Genomic DNA, 21,519 nt, shown 5'->3' with positions numbered 1-21,519 from the left:
GAAATGTCATCTAGGATTTTGATGCAATCCCTAGATGGTAAGAGACCAAAAGTTGTCAATATACAGTACCAGAAAATCATACTGTAAGTGCACAGTGTGAAACAGCAGTGCCTCTCAGCCTCTCCTGTTTCTAAGAATGTAAAGCAGACAGTGTTGTTAATAGAAGCACAAATATTTATTCTCAGAAAAAAAACTAGTTGCCCAGTCATTTTTGTCCAAAGGAAACACCTGCCTTGTACATGCACATCCTGTTTTAAAGGTCACATTTTGCATTAATGTGTATATTGCGCAATTAGCTGTAATACATGATTGTTTTGTAACCTTTATATTCACTGTGTGAATCATTCATTACTGTATAATTATAAGTATGTATGTCTTTTGGAGCGATTTGAGTTTATAGAAATGTTTTTTATGAAATTATATTCCAGTAAGATATCAATAAATTAACTTTTGACTTTTAAAAAATTTAATAGCTGCCAAGTTGATGACACAAGGTTTGAAACCACAAGGTTTGTAACTTCCTAGCTGTTGTAATAATCTGAAAGGGGTATTGTAGATACTGGTAGTTAGTCACAGCAGATAGTTTGAATTCCAGTCTGTGATTCCGTAGTGCCTTTAAGAATATTTGTAGCACCGTTTTACCCACTTGTTCTTGTAAATGTTCAGCCCATCAGTTTGTTCTCTATTTGTATGTCTTAGAGCACTTTAGCCATGTGGATGCAGACCCACATGAGGTGGCATTATGGGTCTTACTGAAGAGGACACAGTCAGCCAATAAAGCCATCAGACTACAGGCTGTACAGGACCTTGCAAACAATCACCACTGGCGTGGTAAGATACACAAAGATTGTTGCATATCACTTCAGGTTTACCATTTACACAAGTTAAGTAAGGTGGGATTAGTTCACACCTGTTGTCAATAACGCAGACTACCAGTACCAGACAGCAGCCCAGATTATAGACCAGCGAACAGCAGTGGCCCTGGCCCGGACTCCTCAGGTAGACCTTCGGTTCTTTCTGCGCACTCCTGCACTGCCTGACCAGGAGGATGTAAGTATCTCATCTCTGTAGAATAGTCTATTATGTGGAATACCTCTATATCACTTGTAAACCACTCTCATTCACATGCTTTGTTTCTATACTAAACATGGGCTCTACATTTGTGTATTAAGAGTTCCCCTTCGAGGGAACTCGAACTGCGTCGGTGACGACACTATGGGAACGCCTCTGGGGGTGGCAGGGCTGAAACATGAATGAAACTACTCCAATCCTATTGGTGTTGCTAGAACGGTAGCGTGTGACGGCGTAACTGGAGGCTTATATAAGCACGCCGGCACACAGGACACATTAGCTCTTTTCTATTCAGCAGGCACTCTGGCATGTTTAGAAAGACCACGGGGTGGTCTGGACTGCAGTGCACTCAGGCGGAGCCAGGTGTTGGAACAAGACGTTTTCTCTCTACTGAACAAGGGGGCCATAGAACGCATACCCCAGCCAGTCAGGGAGTCCGGGTTCTACAGCCGGTACTTCATAGTTCCCAAGAAGGACGGAGGATCGCGTCCGATTTTAGATCTACAGCTCCTGAACAAATCTCTGAGGAGATTCAGATTTGAGATGCTCACCATCCCCGCCATCGTCAGTCAGATTCAATCCGAGGATTGGTTTGTCACGATAGATCTACAAGACGCATATTTCCACATCTCCATCCATCCCTCCACAGGAAGTTCCTGAGGTTCGCCTACGGGGGCGTGGCATACCAGTATCGGGTTCTCCCGGCCTAGCACTCTCTCCTTGCACGTTCACCAAATGTATGGATGCAGCTCTGGCCCCAATGAGGCTCCAGGGCATCCGCATACTGAACTACATCGACGACTGGCTTATTCTGGCCCAGTCTCGAGAGTTAGCGGTTCGGCATCGAGATGTCGTCCTCGCCCACCTTCGGCGTTTGGGGCTGCGGCTCAACACAAAGAAGAGCATGCTGACACCCCGTTCCTAGGGGTGGTGTGGAACTCGATGACGATGCGGGCCCACCTGTCGCCTGCATGCGTCGGGTCCATTGTGTCCTCAGTAACCAGGATAAAGCTAGGCCGCTCCATCACTGTGAAAAACTTTCAGAGAGTGTTGGGTCTCATGGCAGCAGCGTCCAGCGTAATCCCGTCTGGCCTGCTGCACATGAGAGCCCTGCAGTGGTGGTTAAAATCCAAGGGATTCTCCCCAAGGGGAAATCCATTCCGTCGGATACAGATTACGAGCAGGTGCCTTTGTTCTCTGTCAGTATGGAAGAAACCTTGGTTCCTGTCCCACAATTATTTCGACAGATGCCTCACTCACGGGATGGGGCGCGGTCACGGACGGCCGCTTCACGAGTGGCTCCTGGGAGGAGCATCATTTCTCTTGGCACATAAATTGCCTAGAAATGTTGGTGGTTTTCAGAGCTCTGAGGAGTTTTCTGCCCTCTCTCCGCGGTCGCCATGTCCTTGTCAGGACCAACAACACGGCAGTGGTGGCCTATTTGAATCACCAGGGGGGTCTGCACTCGCGCCCATTACACAAAACTGCCGCATCGGATCCTCCTGTGGTCCCAGCAGACTGCTGTCCCTCAGAGCAATGTACATCCCTGGGACACAGAATCAAAGAGCAGACCTGCTGTCGAGACAGGGGCTGAGGCCCGGGGAATGAGGGGGCCCAGTTCCTGGGAGGCGGGCCGCACGGCAGGAACAGTCGAGACGCTGCTCAGCTCCAGAGCAGGATGTACGGCCTAAAGTGAAATGTGTTTGCCACCTGGTGCAGAGAACGAGCGGTGTACCCAGTTACTATGGTACTGGAGTTCCTCCAGGACCGTTTCTCTGCTGGCCTTTCCCCATCCACACTCAAGGTATATGTGGCTGCCGTGGCGGCGTTCCACACCCCTCTGAGTGATGGGCCTCTGGGGAGGCTTCCACTGGTCGTGCGCTTCCTCCGTGGAGCTGGAGGATGAGACCCGTGACCCGGTCCAGGCTTCCCACCTGGGACCTGGCGGTGGTTCTCGAAGCGCTGGCTGAGGCCCCCTTCGAACCCCTGGAGTAGGCTGAGGCCAAGCACCTGACCCTTAAGATGGCCTTTCTCCTCGCTATCACCTCTCTGAGGAGGGTTGGGGATCTCCAGGCACTTTCGGTGTCTCCGCAATGCCTGGAGTTTGCCCCGGGGAGGGTCAGAGCCATCCTGCACCCCTTTCCGGGCTATGTCCCTAAAGTCCCTTCCAGGTTGGCAGGGTCCACGGTGCTGCAGGTGTTTCATCCCCCACCTCATGTGACGGCGGAGGACGGGAGACTTCATCTGCTCTGCCCGGTCAGAGCACTGAGTATTTACACTCTGAGGTCTTCCCGGTGGAGGAAAGCAGACCAGTTGCTGGTGTGTTTTGGGTCCCCCAAGGCTGGGCTCCCCGCTTCCAAACACACAATCAGCAACTGGATTGTTTAGACTATTTCCCTGGCCTATCAGGTGCACGGGTTACCTTCACCTATGGCCGTAAGGGTGCACTCTACTCGAGGCATGGCGGCTTCTAGGGCCCTCCTCGCAGGGTGTCGCTCCAGGATTTGTGTGACGCGGCTGGCTGGGCCACCCCTCACACCTTCATCCAGTTCTACAGTCTGGACCTTCCTTCGTGCGCTCTCCTCCTAGTCATGCCGTCAGGTGCTGCACACTGGGGGCAGGCGGGGTTTCGGCGCGGCCTAAGTGGGTAGTCTCGTTCCCATAGTGTCATCACCGACGCAGTTCGAGTTCCCTCGAAGGGGAACGTCTCGGGGTACATATGTAACCCTTGTTCCCCGAGAAGGGGAACGAGACACTGCGTCGGTCCATCACACCTCACCCCGCCTGGAGCGCCTTGCTTCATAGAAAAGGGCTAATGTGTCCTCTGTGCCGGCTTGCTTATACGCCTCCAGTTACGCCGTCACACGCTACCGTTCTAGCAACACCAATAGGATTGGAGTAGTTTCATTCATGTTTCAGCCCTGCCACGCCCAGAGGCGTTCCCGTAGTGTCGTCACCGACGCAGTGTCTCGTTCCCCTTCTCGGGGAACAAGGGTTACAGTTGTATATAAGATGATAACTTAGATGTGTTAACTTCTTCACAGGGTTTGTCAGCAGAGGATGGTCTCAGGCAGCTGCTGGGGTCTCTGCCTCAGTCTGAGGTGGACAAATGTGTTCAGTACTTCACCTCACTGGCCCTCAGAGAGAGCACCCAGTCCTTGGCAGCACAACGGGTAACTGAGACAGAAAGACGGATTCACACATGAACTTCTCTAAAATCCAAATCTTTAAATCCTCCTTTTTATACGTACACTCTCTTATGTTACAGGGTGGTCTGTGGTGTTTTGGTGGTAATGGGCTGCCTTACGCTCAGAGCCTCACCTCTGTTCCTTCTGAGAAGGTGGAATCCTTCTACCTACAGGCACTGGTACAGCACTCAAAGGTAATGATGGCCATCAAGCATCTAAATATGATCTGGAGTTATTAAACTGATATTTATCAATTAAACACCACACCGATGTGCATTCAACAGCACATTTTGTTCATAGTCAAGATTTAAAAGTAAAAGGCTAATTTAAAACACAAAGCACTTTTGTTTTAGATCAGTTAATCTTGTCAGCATGCAAGTATTTATGGAACAGTGTTTTTTGTAAACATACTCTTTGAATTTCATTGTTTTCTGAGCAGAAACGAGTAGTATCTCTCCAGTTAATTTGCTCCATACCTACACAACAATCTCAGTGAGTTGGACTAACTCTTGTGGAGACTGTGGTTGATTTTGGTTGCTAGGTAAGGTGAATAAATGTTCTGAACTTAATGAAATGCATCTTGTCTGCAGGTCCAGAGCCACTGTGACCACATAGTTGCCAGTGGAGGTCTGCAGCTCCTCCAGAGGATTTATCAGCTTCGTAGAGACTCCCTAAAGATTCAGAGGAACATTGTTCGCATAATAGGAAATCTGGCACTCAATGAAAGCGTTCACCAGGCTATAGCCCGGTCCGGTAAATCTGCCACTCATCTGATTTATTCCATGGACAGTTCTGGTTATGTGTAATCTTGACTGGGTGTACTAAGGAATTGTTAAAAACAAGCTCTACTGCCTATTTTTCCATGTCCCTATTTAATGGTGAACATTTAATCTTCACCATTACATAGACTTTATCCTTCAAATGTCAGATGGTATTTTTTTTATTATTATAATCACCACCACAGCTATCAACTGTTGGTCAACCCAGACATACTTTGCAGGGTTCAAATTGTTTCTGTTTTTCATTAATGCTTAATACTTTTTGTCCCAATTGTATTAAATGAAAACTCAACAACTGATTATAAAAGGATCCCCCCTCCCCCCCTTTCCCATTATATGACCCCTTCAGGGTGGGTGTCTGTCCTGGCTGAGATGATGCAGTCTCCTCATGCCATGCAGGCGTCTCATGCAGCACGCGCTCTGGCCAACCTGGATAGGGAGACGGTGAAAGAGAAATACCAAGATGGTGTCTATATCCTTCACCCGCAAACACGTGGCAAGTAGGAAAACAATTAATTCGTAAATGTATTAATTTTAATTTTATTTTATATGTAAACCCACACTTATCTTTGACAATGTGTTAATTTCCAGCCAGCCAATCAAAGCAGACGTGCTCTTCATCCATGGGATTCTAGGGGCAGCTTTTAAGACGTGGAGGCAGAAGGATCCCAGTACGGTAGAGGAAGAGAAGGAGGCTGAAAGCAAGGATGACTACACAGAGTGCTGGCCAAAGGTGAAAGATCCACCTAATCTTTCCTTTAATTACTCTGGAGTAGTAATAGAGGTGTATATCCATGTTTTTCCTTCTATAATGCATATTATTTAGGGGACACTCAATAGTGTCTAGTTTGTTCAATGAAATATGTGGTCTAATGTAGATTTTGATTATTCTTCAGGAAAATTAATCATCTCTAACTGTTATTGTGTCCTCTTTTATTTGCAGTCATGGTTAGCTGCTGACTGTCCAAATCTGAGAGTGCTATCAGTGGAGTATGACAGTCACCTCAGTGACTGGATGGCCCACTGTCCCGCGGAGAATCGGAGGTGAGGAATCTGTAGTTCACTGGCTGTTAAGTATAAAATATTGTAGGGCTGGGCATATATGGGAATAGTCTCTGTTATTGGAGAGATTTATTTTGCTTAACACCTTTATTTACTAATAGTAATCTTCATACTTTGCACAACTTATCCAACATCATGACTATTTAAAGCTAATTAAGCTACCATTCTTAATTAAATTAAATGCTTTATTATCATCCCAAATGTTCCAGTATTCATTACACAAAATTCCAAAAGAGTGAATGAGTGACTGTTGATTAATTCTATGCTTTTGTCTCTTCAGGAAGTCCTTGGCCTACAGAAGTCGAGAGCTGCTAAAGAAGTTAAAGCTAGCAGGAGTTGGGGAGAGGCCTGTGGTCTGGGTAGCCCACAGTATGGGAGGTATTTTGTCAGAACTTTCCTTCCACAAGCATGTCAGATTTTTACTCATCCCTTGAACACAACATGAAAAACAAATGTATTGGTCTTATTTCACCCGTGCACCTACATGTGATTGTATTTGTCTGATTTAAAAGTTGTGCGCCCTGTCTGTCTGTCCCTTGTGTTTGATTTTACCATCAGGATTGCTTGTGAAGAAAATGCTGCTGGATGCCTCAGAGGACCCAGATATGCGTGGACTGTTAAAGAACACTAAGGGCATTATGTTCTATAGTGTTCCTCACCACGGTACCTTTATGGCAGAGTACTCAGTCAATGTTAGATATCTCCTCTTTCCATCTATAGAAGTCAGAGAACTTTGTAAAGGTAAGTGAATAGATTTAATTTTTATTATCCAAGACTGTTTGTGTTTAATAGAAATTGTTCAATATCTACTATGAGTTGTTGTCTGTGTATTTTTAAGACTCACCAGCACTGCGAAACCTGAATGAGAACTTCCTGAACATGGCCAAAGAAAAGGAATTCAAGGTGCTGAGTTTTGCAGAGAAGCTGCCAACAAACATTGGACCCATGATCAAGATACTCGTGGTACCGACACAGTCAGCAAGTATGTAACGCTAATGACTGTGGGAAATAAGACACATCTATCTGATTTGTATTGCTTAACTACGAATGCATGAGCAAACAGAGCATAGATCTTGAAATCTATGTGTCTGTAATCTTTTCCATTTACCTTGAGCCTGCTACGGTTTGCTTTCAGATCTCGGCATCGGGGACCTCATCGAGGTGGACGTAGATCATCTTAACATCTGCAAGCCAGAGAAGAAGGACTCATTTTTGTACAAGCGCAGCCTCCAGTTTATCCAGGAAGCACTGCAGAGCTACATCAGCCACTAACTAAAATATATGAACACAAACACTGATACATGTTTACTTGAAATGGAGGAAATCACCGTCACCCACCCCACCCCTGAACCAAGAGGAAACATAACTGCCTCTCCTTGTTGCACATAATGTGATCATATCATAATTAGGGAAATTACATTAATTTTACACATTGATTTTTGTGAAGAATTGACAGTTATGATGAAAGAAACCTGGGATTTTTATTTTGTTTTCCTAGTCATCCTATTAGATTGGTCTTTCTCACTGCAAAGTTGTTGAATTTTAAAATTTCTGTATTTTTAAAAGAACAATGTTTACAGGTTCAGTTAATTAAATATTCTAACTTTTATTTTAAGGCACTTTGTTACATTTCAACTTAGTATGTTAAGCTGGTTAGTCTATCATTATACTATATTTAATTAAAGAAGCACTGACATGTTATTGCCATTTATGTTCCTTAGTATTTTTGACCAGTGATAGATTTATTTCTAAATGTATGTATTTTATTTAACTAGAGGATTATAGTTCTATTGTCTGCCAAAATATAGGCTATTCCTTCCTGTACCTCAAATGGACCTGTATTAATATTCATTCAGTTTGCTTTATTTATGGGACTAAGCTCAAATTGCCACTAGCAATGCTGACAATGAATAAATGTATGAGGTTGGAGGCTTTATTTGACTTGTCTATGCACTGAATCATAGTCATTTCAAAGCAGCTTTGCAATGTATAGCACATCTGAATGTGTTTTTTCTTTTTACAATATTAATACTTGAGTGTTCTGAAATATACAATGCCATGCTTTCCCCTTCAGTGGTAAAACTGAAGAAATAAACGACATTGTTCTTAAGCAATGTGACCATATAAACGGTGAGACTATAAATATGCCTAATGTAGATGTTTCTATACTTTAGTATATATGCTTTTAAATCTCTGGGTGTATTACACTATTGTGTTGTAAATCATTGAGCATGACTGCTTCGTGGTACTGTCAGACTTATAATTATTGCATCAGTATGATGTAGTGCTGAACAATTAATCGAAATCTTATCGAAATCGCAATATGGCCTACTTTAATTTTCTTATCACAGAATGCGCATTCTTTATTAAAGGTAAAAAGTGCAGAGGTCCTGGCCTACACATCATATTCTACATATTTAAGAAAACATCTTTTTTTGGTACAGATCCCCTTCAAAAATCACACCATAATCATTTTAATATGTTTTTAAATTAATATAATGGCATAAAGTTCCCTTCAACATCTTAAATCATATCATAATTGATATGATTAAAAGATAATTGATTGATTAAAAGATCAGTCAAAATAATCACAATCATATTTTTTTCAAAATCACCTTTATTTGTCCAATTAATTCACTGTATTGGCCAAAAGCAAACATTCCAAATTGGTTAATTAATCTATCAACAGCTTCTCAATATATTTAAGAAACTTTTATCATGTTGTGTAATAATATAGCGATTAAAAGTACTTAATTGTGATAAAGAATTTTATCACAACTGTTTCAGCATTGATAAATTTAGTGTAACTATTTTTATGAATGGTACAAATAGGCACTTAAATACAAGCATGCAGCTTTCTCCAAGCAGCGAGGAACCACAGGAAGAAGTTATGACACATCAACACAATTAATAACTATACTACTTTATGCCGCATGCGCTCGTTTTGGATCGCAGAAGATTGTCCCTCTGTAGCCACCGTATGTCACCCCAGTCAGTGCCATTAAACTTTGAAAGGCTAGCACAGGAAACAACCGCAGCTATCAGGTTTGTGAAAGATCGGCCCTTTAACTCTTTCATTTAAATGTAACCAGGCATGTACATATTTATTGATAGCTTGTTCTGTTCAGTATTTTAAAACTCGCAGTAATTAGCAGAATATCCCCGAGGTTTTCAGCTAACGTAACAAGCTAACCGGGCTCAAATCAAAAGCTAGGTTAGCAATCGTCTCTAAACACTAACGTTAACGTAACTTGACTGTTTTCTGACGTGACATTACGTATGACCTGAGTTTACCTGTTACGTTAACTACTCGTGCTTACAGTCCAGAAATTCACATCTTTATTTATTGTGCTGCAGGTTTTGAGGATTTTAATTGGCATCAACTGCTGATTTCTCTTCGCCTGTCAACATGGTCAACGTACACAAAGGTGTCCTTGTTGAATGGTAATGAAACCTATAAATCTGCCCAGAAATGTTTGTATCTAACGTTAAGTCAAGCAATTCTGATGAAAAGTGTGCTGTTAAACAAAATAAAACTCAAATGATGACATGCGCAGATTGTAATGACTTATAAAGTTGTTTCTCTTTGCTCCCGTCTGCGCACTGGACCAGTGATCCTGCCATGAAACAGTTCCTCCTCTATCTAGATGAAAAAATGGCCCTGGGAAAGAAGTTCATCCTCAAGGACCTTGACGATACACACCTCTTCATCCTGGCGGAGGTGGTTCACACCCTTCAGGAGAGAGTTGGCGAGTTGATGGACCAGAATTCATTCCCTTTTACACAAAAATAACACTAAACTTTTTCAAATGACTCTTTGTTGTTGGACTTTGGACTGTTTACGAGTTTGGCTTAATATGAACCTGGTTTGTAATGTTTTAACTACAGACTGAAATGGAGCTATTGTCCGATTTTTGTTACATTGATGTTAAAAAATTAATAAAAAAAAAAAAAAGCACATTTTGCTCCTTGGTTGCACAGTGTGTGTGTTGACTCAATTTGTCTTTTAATTGTGTTCATTATACAATTTGTCAAATATATTCATGGAGTTGATGACAGCAGTGACAACCAGAGAACCAAAATAACCAATTTGTTAAGTGTTTAACCCAGAAATATCACTTAATGTAGGTTTGATGAATGTAATAAATGCCATGTTCTTACTTTTTAATAAATGATTGAAGAATATAATCAGGACGAAGAGATAAATTAACCTTGTTTTCAGGACAGAAATAAGTCCACATTCTTTGATGTTTAGACTAAACACTTAGAAAATAACTGTTTTCTGTAAATGTTTTTCTACATAATCTAAATAGAATTTCAAAGATTCACCACACTGCCATGAAAATGCAGAAATTCTTGCAGAGAAGCACTTCTGTTTTCTTTTACTTACTTTTTGCCTGTGACAGTCACTTTAAAAGATGCCTACTGTCTCGTAAGAATATATGATTAAAAAACCCACTAAGTGAAATTTTGACTATAACTGAAGAGGTAAATACAGCTGGAAAGTATAACTGAATAACTGTTGCCTCTTTTTGCTGCCTTTTCATTTGATGGAAATCTTTTCTGTAGGTAAATCATGCAATTGTCACATGACCTCCAAAGTACCAGATCATCAGTAACATATGGATTACATTTATTTCACCATATGAATAACAGCCTTACTCATACAACCCTGACTTCAATGTACGGTTTAATGCTTTTCACACACCTGCATGCACAGGGATATTTCCTCAAAGTTTATTTGCACAAGTTGATGCATGGTGTCAACGGAGCAAGACCCAATTCCATCTCCCTGTTCCAAAAATCTATTTACAGTTTTTCCTCATTTGCTTTGATACATTTCTCAGATCAGAATTGAAATTTCTCAAATCAAAAAGTACAATGCCTAGACCTGTCAAATATGTGAAAGTAGCCAGAGTCTCTTGGGATCACAGTATTTGTTAAAATTTTACATTTTCCTGAACAGTTTTTCCCACATGGCCTTTGTTGTACTGTATAAGTCCAAGTCTATCCATTTCATAGGCGAGTGACATGTAGAGTTTTTCCTTTCTCACTTGAAACATTTTTAAAGTTATTTTTAACTTTTGAAAAACCATCAAAACACCTTCATAGATTGGTCAGTTGCTGAATTTAGTATTAAAATTCTTCCTTTCCTCTAACTGGCCCTATTCAACCTGTTTCTCTGCTTCTGCCAATGTTATTTTCCTTACTGTTGCCAAAGCCTGGACCATAGCCTGTGTGAGAAGCACCATAATTTAGCAGTTATTGTCCTTGGTCTTCATATGATCTTTATATAAATCTTTGTCAGTTCCCAGTCACAATTAACATTACACTGAGAAATCATTTAATTCATCTTGTTTATCTGTCCTCTAACATCTGCCATCATTTCAGAGCCTCCTCTTCTTCTCCTGCCCACCAGTTATCCTTATTGTGTACCTACCTTTGCCAGTACCTCATATTACAAAGACTATACTGTACACCTGTACAGTAGCCTAGTCATTTGCCACACTGTGTTGTATCTCAAAAGTCACTATTGCTAGAAAGTACTGCTACATATTTTGGTTGCATTACCAATGTAATGACTGCTACTTAATTCGCATTTTATTGCATGACATAAGTATTTGATACATCAGAAAAGCAGAACTTAAAATTTTGTACAGAAACCTTTGCTTGCAAATACAGAGATCATACATTTCCTGTAGTTCTTGACCAGGTTTGCATACACTGCAGCAGGGCCCACTCCTCCATACAGACCTTCTCCAGATCCTTCAGGTTTCGGGGCTGTCGCTGGGCAATACGGACTTTCAGCTCCCTCCAAAGATTTTCTAATGGGTTCAGGTCTGGAGACTGGCTAGGCCACTCCAGGACCTTGAGATGCTTCTTACGGAGCCACTCCTTAGTTGCCCTGGCGGTTTGTTTCGGGTCTTTGTCATGCTGGAAGACCCAGCCACAACAACTCTTCAATGCTCTTACTAAGGGAAGGAGGTTGTTGGCAAAGATCTCGCAATACATGGCCCCATCCATCCTCCCCTCAATACGGTGCAGTCTTCCTGTCCCCTTTGCAGAAAAGCATCCCCAAAGAATGAGGTTTCCACCTCCATGCTTCACGGTTGGGATGGTGTTCTTGGGGTTGTACTCATCCTTCTTCTTCCTCCAAACACAGCGTGTGGAGTTTAGACCATAAAGCTCTATTTTTGTCTCATCAGACCACATGACCTTCTCCCATTTCTCCTCTTGATCATCCAGATGGTCATTGGCAAACTTCAGACGGGCCTGGACATGCGCTGGCTTGAGCAGGGGGACCTTGCGTGAGCTGCAGGATTTTAATCCATGACGGCGTAGTGGGTTACTAATGGTTTTCTTTGAGACTGTGGTCCAAGCTCTCTTCAGGTCACTGATCCCTCACCTTCCTCATGATCATTGATGCCCCACACGAGGTGAGATCTTGCATGGAGCCCCAGACCGAGGGAGATTGACCATCATCTTGCACCAACAGTTGTTGCCTTCTCACCAAGCTGCTTGCCTATTGTCCTGTAGCCCATCCCAGCCTTGTGCAGGTCTACAATTTTATCCCTGATGTCCTTACACAGCTCTCTAGTCTTGGCCATTGTGGCAACATTGGAGTCTGGAGTTTGATTGAGTGTGGACAGGTCTCTTTTATACAGGTAACAAGTTCAAACAGGTGCAGTTAATACAGGTAATGAGTGGCGAACAGGAGGGCTTCTTAAAGGAGAACTAACAGGTCTGTGAGAGCTGGAATTCTTTCTGGTTGGTAGGTGATCAAATACTTACGTCATGCAATAAAATGCAAATTAATTATTTAAAAAAATCATACAATGTGATTTTCTGGATTTTTGTTTTAGATTCCATTTCTTACAGTTGAAGTGTACCTATGATAGAAATTACAGACCTCTACATGCTGTGTAAGTAGGAAAACCTGCAAAATCAGCAGTGTATAAAATACTTGTTCACCCCACTGCATTAATATTGTTTTAAGTACCTATGGCGCTACTAAAACTTCCATGTTTGTCGGAATTTCCTTTTCGTCTTACTGTCTGTCCCTCATTACATTCTGTAAATATCTTTCCCTTTCTTTCTATGTCCTCTTTTTCCTATTCCTACATTACTGTCAGTCAAAGTCAAACGCATAACCAGTGTTTCACCAAGGATGGAGTTGTAGCAGCGGAGGTGAAGCAAAGTTTTTGTTTCAATATAACACCCCATCACAACATTGCTCTTTACATGAGTTTTCCCATAGTTTAATGTGAGCTTTAGATTAATGTTTTGTTGTTGGTCATGGTGGTCATGGTTGGGGGTCCTCCCCCAAGAAATGACAAATATGCAATTTCACATCATATTTGGCCATTATTTAACAACCACTTTTTCTGACTCACCTGAAAACTGAAAAATAATTTAATCAGTCTGTACAGGTCAGAGCTGTAGGCTATGCCGGTTTACTCTCAGTTTGTAAATGATGTTCTCAACATCGGACAAGTAGGCAGTAATAAAATACATCTACAAGTTACTTTCTATAAATTAAGCTAATTTTTATTTACATAGCAGCCAAAAGACACAGCCTGCTGTATAAGTCTTCCTGCTCAGCTGCGCAGTCTGAAGGGGAGGGAAGATGTTTGCTAGCACTAACAGGCTTCACTTTTCCAGGTTGGAAAACAGACACAGAAGCTGACACACTGTTAACGACACAGTACATTTACTACCAAAATATTTTCCTCCGCTCACGTTCACCGCCACTTTCCGCCACTCGGACAATCAAACGCTCGCTACGCACCTCCCAATTCCTTACAGGAGTTATGCTGCTCTTATAACAGCACCTGTCACGTAGATGTTCTGCATAGATCGAGGAGAGGAAGCTAGCCAAGCATTGAGTGTTGTAGTTTTAGCACAGTGTGCGAGTGAAAACACTTGTAGCGCATAGATTAATGATTGTGGGAAATTTTATTAGCGGTGGTTAGGATTCAGCAGTGGCGCACCGCAGCTCCTGACTGCATATAGGGGAAACACTGATAGCTTAAGAGCATTAAGGCTTTCACAACAGTAAGAGGTGCAAAAAATGGAGGATCAGTCACTCAGCAAGTTAACTTTCCTCTTAACTGCTTAATCAGAAGCTAACTTTGGAAGTTAACTAAGTTAATTGCATAAGTCACTACATGCAAAATGGTTGAACACATTGTCATAATATGTCAAGCATATTTTCTATACATGTCTATTAGATCTTTTTTTTTTTTTTTTAAACATGTCCTGAATTGATGAAGATATCTCTTGTGATGTGGATGAGATTCTGTGACCAGGGCCCCGTTTCATAAGGCAGGATTAGTGATTAGCCTGAGATGAGGGAAACTCTGGGTTTTCTGTTTCAGAGAGCGAGATCAGATAATCCCTAGATCAGTAACTCCGGCAATTGACGCTGAAAAACCGTCAGTTTCTCTCTAACTCCTCCCCTCCTGCAGAGCTTGAGGCAGCTGTCTGACCGTTTCATTTCCTCATTCATTCTGTCAATATCAAAACACATATCTGAACGCATTTACGTCTGCATGTCCGTCTTTAGGTATAACGCTTTGACAGTTGCACTGAAAACACTTGGGATACTGTGGGCTACATTACTGCAGTAATCACTGTTTAAACAGTTTCTGTAACCTAGAAAACTGATCAATCAACAGTAATCGTTCATATTACAGTCGCATTGTTTGGAACATTCCTATCTTTATCATACTGGAGATAATGTGAATATTTTGCGTGAGGATGACTGTGGTGCAGCTGAAACAAATAGGCTTAAATGTAGTTTTAAGTGAGGTTTTCATTATTAGCTGCATATATTCTGAATGTGTTTTGACAGCATTAACAAGATACGAAATTTTTAAGATTTTATTAATGTAAAATAGACTTGAAACCTTTACAATGAGTTTGAACCCATTGACACATTTTCCACTGCTGAATAAATAAATTAATAGGCTAATCTAGGCTCCTGGGCATGACTGTGACTTTGCAATCACAGGTTCATGAGTAAGCTGTGTCTTATATTTGATCTATACCTATTTTCATAATCAGGTAGCCGATTGCCACCAGCATTTAGTCCTGTCAGGTTACAGCTTATTAAATATAGCCTTCCTATTTAAAATGAATATAATGGGCTGTAGGAGAATTCAAGCGCTTTATCATTTATTAAGGAAAGTCCAGTCTGGTAAAGTTCAGTCAACTCTGAGTATGTTGAGCCAGATGGAAGCGCGTGCGTGGGGAGGAAAAAAAGCCATCATCAATGGAGCTCCGATACTATGATTTACCATGGCAGCGGGTAAATAAAGGCAGTCTCTATTTTAATCGGGTGGAGCTAGAAATATGAATACTGCCAACAATCGGCTATAAAACACAGGAGTGGAGGAAGGATCGATACGTTAACAATATTACATTTTATACAGTGTTGCTCATTCATTTACCAGACTGGAATTTCCTTAATTAATGATAAAGTGCTGGAAGTCTCCTACAGCCGGTTATTCATTTTAAATAGCTACTGGCCTGTTTATTCAGCTGTAACCTGATTAGACATAGTTTAGGCTACTCATGGACCAGTATAAAGTGACAGTCCGACTCAGTGGGCCTATGGCTATTAATGAATTTTTGCAATGTAAAATGTGTCTAGGTTCAAACTGACTGTGAAGTTTTAGACGTCTGTTACATTAATAAAATCTTGCTCATTTCATATTTTATGAAATGCTGTGAAAACACATTCAGACAATCAGCAGATAATGAAAAACTCACTTTTAAACTACATTTATTTGTATCAGCTGCATCAGTCATATCATCACATCATATCCAACTGATAACTACGATAGGAATGTTCAATCTGTGCGACTACAATATGAAAGGTTATTGTTCATTGATCAGTTTTATACAGATTACTTTAAACAGTGATTACTGCAGCACCGTAGTGCACAGTAAGTGTTTTGCCTTAATGTCCACAGTCACTGTGATATAAAGGACAGTGTAGCTTATAGATTTTATTCTGTGCTGAGGATAAATTCACAATGTCCAAAGATAACTCTCTTGCCATACATCGATGACAGATTGATCATAAAAGCGCCATGTTCAAGATCATGTTTGGGTAAAAAAAACACAAAAAAACAGCCTATTTAACCGTGATTTCGATGTTTCTAAAGACGTAACTGTGTTCCAGTATGTGCTTTGATATCAACAGTCTGAATGAGGAAATGTCAGACAGCCGCTCAAGCTCTGCAGTAGGGGAGGAGTCAGAGAGAAACTCAGCGTTAGTTGAAGTAAACCTCCTCCCGAGCAGGTTAGGTTCAAAGCGCAAGTTGCCGGGGTTACAGACCTAGAGTTTATCTGAGCTCGCTCTCTGAAACCGAAAACCCAGAGTTTCCCTCATCTCGGGCTCAACTTACTCAGAGTTTTCACTAAGCCTGCTTTCTGAAAGAGGGCTCTGTTCACTTATTTACTTTTCAGAGATACACTAAGGATTTTGAGCAACGGGCTTTTGCAGGTCATCCACTGTGTTGTGCTGTTTTTACGATCTTGTATTGAGAAATGCACTTACTGTTTTGCAAACGTTAAGGATGATTATAGAAATGTACCAAAGCGTCTGAAAAAAACTGCAATATATAGTCACAAGATATGGGATGTATGAGCCAGCAATCAATATCAAACCCTCTGAAGTGCTTCTCTTAAGGGGATCTGTTGAACATCTAATTACTTCAAGCAGCATATCAGCTGTTAAACTTGATTTTTTATTTCACACACTATCAGGGGAGAGCGCGAACGCAGTCCCCCACTACCAGAAATTATGCAGTCGAGATTCCCACATTTGGGGAATTCGCAGAGGTCAGCTCAACCGGAGTGCAATGGTTGAGCCTCGCCCTGGGTGAACCACCTTCTTGATCATGGTATCTCCCCTGCCAGGTAAGTATGAGTTGTACAGCTCAGAGACGAGGGAGTCTTTCACAGACATACCATGCTAACTGACGGGGCTGACCATCTATAAATGAATAAAACCAGTAGCTTTAGGGGGTGTGAGTCTTTAGGACTTTAATATAGAAGAAACAGCTCTGTACTAAGGCTAACAAAGATTATTTACATTTTACTTGCTGAATAGTGGTCGTTTTCCCAGCATTCACTGCTGTATTCCCACAACAAAAGCTAACCTAGAATCACCAATTGTATCTATTTTACCTCCAACAAATGAGTTAAAGCCCAACAGCAAGTTCAAGTGAGCCAGAGTTAAAGCGTACTGCAATCAAAAGTAGTTGGATCCACATTTAAAATTCAGAGGAAAGAATAAAAAACACACAAAACACACATGTTGGTTTTCTCACATTACAGCCACTTCCTGTTTCTTTGTTTAATGCTGGTGGACAACTGACTTTCCTGGTGCTGCCACCTACTGCTTTGGCGTGTGAACAATGCTGGCTGGTTATCAAAATAGGATTTTACAGTTTTTTTGGATTGCTTACACACTAAAATTAAAAGTAGTACACTATTAGCAAAACCTTACACTCAAGAAGCAAAACATCAGCCCATATTTGCACAACTATAAGCACATTGTCAACCTCACACTTCTTGCAAAACTCTACACACAGTGATTTGCAAAACACTAAACACACTTAACATACATTACACACAAAAATCTATCATGAAGTCACTTCCTTGCAATACCAAAGCACTGACTGTCAAATTACCGCACCGTCCAACCAATTGGTTCAACACAGTCATCAGGTGTGCAAACACTTGTTTGCTTAATTGTAGACACACCAATCAGGTGTATAAGCTCTATAAAAAGCAGCAGGTGAGTTCATCGGTCTTCAAGCACAATGGAAAGAGTCAGAGAAAGAGTAAGATGAGGAGGAGGACGAGGAGGAGGACGAGGAGGAGGACAAGGAATCAACAGAGGAAGAGGAGGACAAGAAGGTGCTCAAAGAGGACCGAATCTGACAAATGAGATCCGTGCAACACTGGCTGACCACGTTGTCAACCACGGCCTGATGCTGAGGGAGGCTGGACTGCGAGTACAGCCAAATCTAAGCCGATACACAGTGGCAAGTGTGATAAGAACATTTCGACTGGAAAATAGGTATTGTAAAAATATCATCATATCAAAAACATCTGCACAGTTTCAGTAACTGCTTACAGTACTGTATTCTATGCACTATCAGCACTTCTGTTACCTTTTCCTGTGAAATTACTGTACTATTGTTACTACTGTTTTTACTTTTCTACATAGGATTGAGGGTCAGGAACGACAAGGGGGAAGGCCTCCTATGTTCACAGAACAGCAAGAGAGGGAGATGGTAAACATGGTTTTGGCCAACAATGCTATAACACTCAATCAGCTCCAAGCTAACATTGTCAATAACCACGCCAGTTTCAACGATATCCATCAGGTCTCAACATCAACACTGGCACGCATCCTAAAAAAAACCATATTCAAATGAAGCAAATTTATCGAGTGCCTTTCAAGCGCAATTCTGAAAGGGTGAAACGACTGCGGCATGATTATGCAGAGGTATGTATTCACTTTAGCAGCGTGATCTTGCATACGGTCTCATAATCTTTTACTGTACTGTAATATGTATACTAGATCTACACTGAACAACACAATTTTGCCTGACACTGTTCTTCAGAGTTTTACAAATGGATGGAGAGGAGATCCAGCATGAGTTCATTTACGTAGATGAGGCTGGGTTCAACCTGACGAGAACACGAAGGAGGGGAAGAAACATCATTGGCCACAGGGCTATAGTCAATGTCCCAGGGCAACGTGGGGGTAATATAACACTCTGTGCAGTCATTACACAGAATGGGGTCCTCCACCGCCAGCTAGGCGAAGAGACAATGTCTAGTTTTTTGTTGTTTTTTTTTTTTACAATAAACTTACAGTACAATATGTAAAGTGACATTTTGTTACAGTATTATGACTCTCCATGTCAACATTTTGGGCGTGTTGAGAAATAAATGAGTTTCTTCAGTCTGCAACATTCATCTTGTGTAGTGTTTGGTGAATTTACATTATATTTGTACTTTGTTGATGGTAGCCTACTCTAATCATAGGGAAGTAGAAGTGCTAAAAGTGTTTTAGGTTTATCACAGCAGAGTGTAACTCATGCAAACAGAGTATAGTAATGTGAGACGTGTGTGTTTCATATGGTAACAAAGTGTGGTTTTTAAACAGAAGTGTATAGTTTTTACAAGAGCGTTTAATTATGCAAAGGATCTGTAGTGTTTTGCTATTTGGGTGTGTGGTTGTGCTAATTGTATGTAGTGTTTTGAAAATCGTGCTTAAGCAATCCAAAAAAAACTGTTGTCTAAGATGTTGTCTAGTGCAACACAATACAGTTCAACAACATTTATATATAACAGAATGTTTGTCTCTGTACAGCAAGAAAAGCATTTAGATCACTGAAATAAAGTGCACATGAATTCTGAGTTTGTCAGGCCGTGAGACCACACTGGAGGAAACTCTGCAGTCACACAGGCTGAATATCTCAATGACTGAGTCGATCCGCAATGCACAGGTTTGATTGGCTGACTACCATCACGTGACCAGTGCCATAAAGGTTATAAAAGCTGCGCCAGTTAAAATGGAAACACTCCAGAATGCCACAATGACTTGTATCACCAGCAGCTCACATTAGACTTAATAAATATTCAATCCAATCAATCAGTATGAGGACTTAAAAATAAATGGCTGTTGTGAAAAAGGGTAGTGAACACCAGGGCTGAACAATTAATCAAAATCTTATCAAAATTGCAATATGGCCTAATGCAATGTTTTAATCGTAGGAGGTGCAATATTTATCAAAGGCAAAATGTTTGTCATAATACCATTTTAAATGAAATATTATCATGTGACAAAGATGTCCTGCCCTACACATCATATTCTACAGACTTAACATCTTTGTTTGGTACAGATCCTTGCAAAAATCACGCCATAATCATTTAAATGTTTTTGAACTACATATTTTTTATAAAATTGTTCAGCCCTAAACAGATTTCCCTTTGCAATTTTTCTCCCTCAACAGTTACATTTTCTTTTAATTGCACAATTGCATGAATTTAAACATGTCACCACTTTCCAGCCTCCTGCTCTCAAATAAAAAAAAATGACACTGCTGTTAATCCCAACATCAAGCTCCAACCTCCACATATTAATTAACCAAAAGAACATTAAAGAAGTAATACCATTATTTTTCTACATAGAGAGGAGGTGCACCGTTCCTGGAGATACTACAATACCAGGTCGATGCGTGGAGTGGACGGAGCAAGCCCCTATTCCATCTCCCTGTTCCAAAAATCAATTTAATATATGGTCCCCGGATAGGGGACGTATCAGATATTAAACTGATAAGAACAGATACTACACTTGATCTTAGCCAAAAGGCCGAGAAGCGATGTCGATTACTCAGCAAAGTGGGAGCGTCATTCTCCTCACTGCGAGTCTCACTCAGGGTTGCACATAATTTCAACGTATACAAAAAACAAACCAACAACGTGTAAAAGTGCAGTTTGATGTATTGTGACTAATTGGCGCCAAAATTCACGTACGATTTAACACTTTATTTAGGGAACATTATGATAGTGAATGCGGGTTACTACTATTTCTGGTCGCGTGACGTCCCACTGACCAATAAGCTATCACTACGAGGAGTACAACTTAAGATCCCATTTATTGTTGTAATAACGGCATAATTGTTTGTTTTCAGCTAAAATATAAAACTAACATTAAGTTTAACTATTTCTAATAACATGATCGTGTGTGTGTGTGTGTGTGTGTGGATAAGAAGACGTTTAACTTTGAGAGCTAGGCTTCACAAAAATAAATTGAGCGCTGTCTCCCTCTGGTGAAGGAAACTACGAAGGAAACTGCGACTTCAACCGCTCGTAACCCATATACTTTGCATTGCACTTGAGTCCACACTTCAATATTGGCACTACCCATGATAATCTGAGCAAAAGTGTTTAAAATCAATCAAAACATCACAGTGGGGTAAACAAATACAATAACGCCCCTGACAGACCCAGTGCATCAAGCTAGCAGCAGAACTGTTTCAACTTCCGGTATTTTAGTTTTCAAAATAAACACTGTAATGGTAACGATGTCTATATTTCGATGTGGTGGCAAAACCAGTATCTATGAATAAGTTAAACGTGTTAAGTATGTATGAATAAGTTAAACATGTAGACATTCTCGATAAAAAAAAATTCAAAATGTGGGAGTAATGCTTAACTGTGCAAACTTCAAGTGATTTTTACATTTTGCGCGAACTTCAACGTGAACGCGAACTTCTAGACCGCACTCAAAGCGCCATGCAAGCGAACGGCCGTTTCGACACAAGCATGCTGTCTCTCTGCCCCTCTCCCTCCTGTCTTCTTCGCCAAAATGTATCCAATAAAAG

General features: G+C 41.2%; 2 protein-coding genes and 2 non-coding genes across 4 annotated transcripts; 2 read left to right on the top strand and 2 right to left on the bottom strand.

Annotated features, from left to right (window-relative positions):
* Positions 1-6: 6 nt before the first annotated feature.
* On the top strand, positions 7-8,228 carry LOC119909214 (protein SERAC1-like). Its single transcript, XM_038727319.1, has 13 exons — positions 7-37; positions 700-831; positions 929-1,050; positions 4,116-4,244; positions 4,340-4,453; positions 4,850-5,012; positions 5,388-5,538; positions 5,630-5,771; positions 5,982-6,082; positions 6,381-6,478; positions 6,659-6,841; positions 6,939-7,082; positions 7,236-8,228. The coding sequence occupies exons 1-13, from the start codon at positions 22-24 to the stop codon at positions 7,370-7,372; spliced, it is 1,632 nt and encodes a 543-aa protein (XP_038583247.1). The 5' UTR covers positions 7-21; the 3' UTR covers positions 7,373-8,228.
* Positions 8,229-9,041: 813 nt separating this feature from the next.
* On the top strand, positions 9,042-10,285 carry LOC119909559 (general transcription factor IIH subunit 5-like). The gene is made up of 3 exons (XM_038727815.1): positions 9,042-9,145; positions 9,458-9,544; positions 9,713-10,285. Exons 2-3 carry the CDS (start codon positions 9,510-9,512, stop codon positions 9,891-9,893), a joined length of 216 nt encoding a protein of 71 aa, XP_038583743.1. The 5' UTR covers positions 9,042-9,145; positions 9,458-9,509; the 3' UTR covers positions 9,894-10,285.
* Positions 10,286-16,873: 6,588 nt separating this feature from the next.
* Positions 16,874-17,037, bottom strand: LOC119909604. Its single transcript, XR_005445492.1, has one exon. It is a non-coding gene; the product is annotated as a U1 spliceosomal RNA (small nuclear RNA).
* Positions 17,038-20,325: 3,288 nt separating this feature from the next.
* On the bottom strand, positions 20,326-20,516 carry LOC119909607. The gene has a single exon (XR_005445494.1). It is a non-coding gene; the product is annotated as a U2 spliceosomal RNA (small nuclear RNA).
* Between the last annotated feature and the right edge of the window lie 1,003 nt (positions 20,517-21,519).

Source organism: Micropterus salmoides, unplaced genomic scaffold, assembly GCF_014851395.1.
Source record: "Micropterus salmoides isolate LMB-PRFRI ecotype aquatic unplaced genomic scaffold, ASM1485139v1 Ms_hic_scaffold_18, whole genome shotgun sequence".
Classification (NCBI taxonomy): Eukaryota; Metazoa; Chordata; class Actinopteri; order Centrarchiformes; family Centrarchidae; genus Micropterus; species Micropterus salmoides.
Note: the sequence above shows the minus strand (reverse complement) of the source record. Positions and strands in the feature narration are given on the sequence as shown.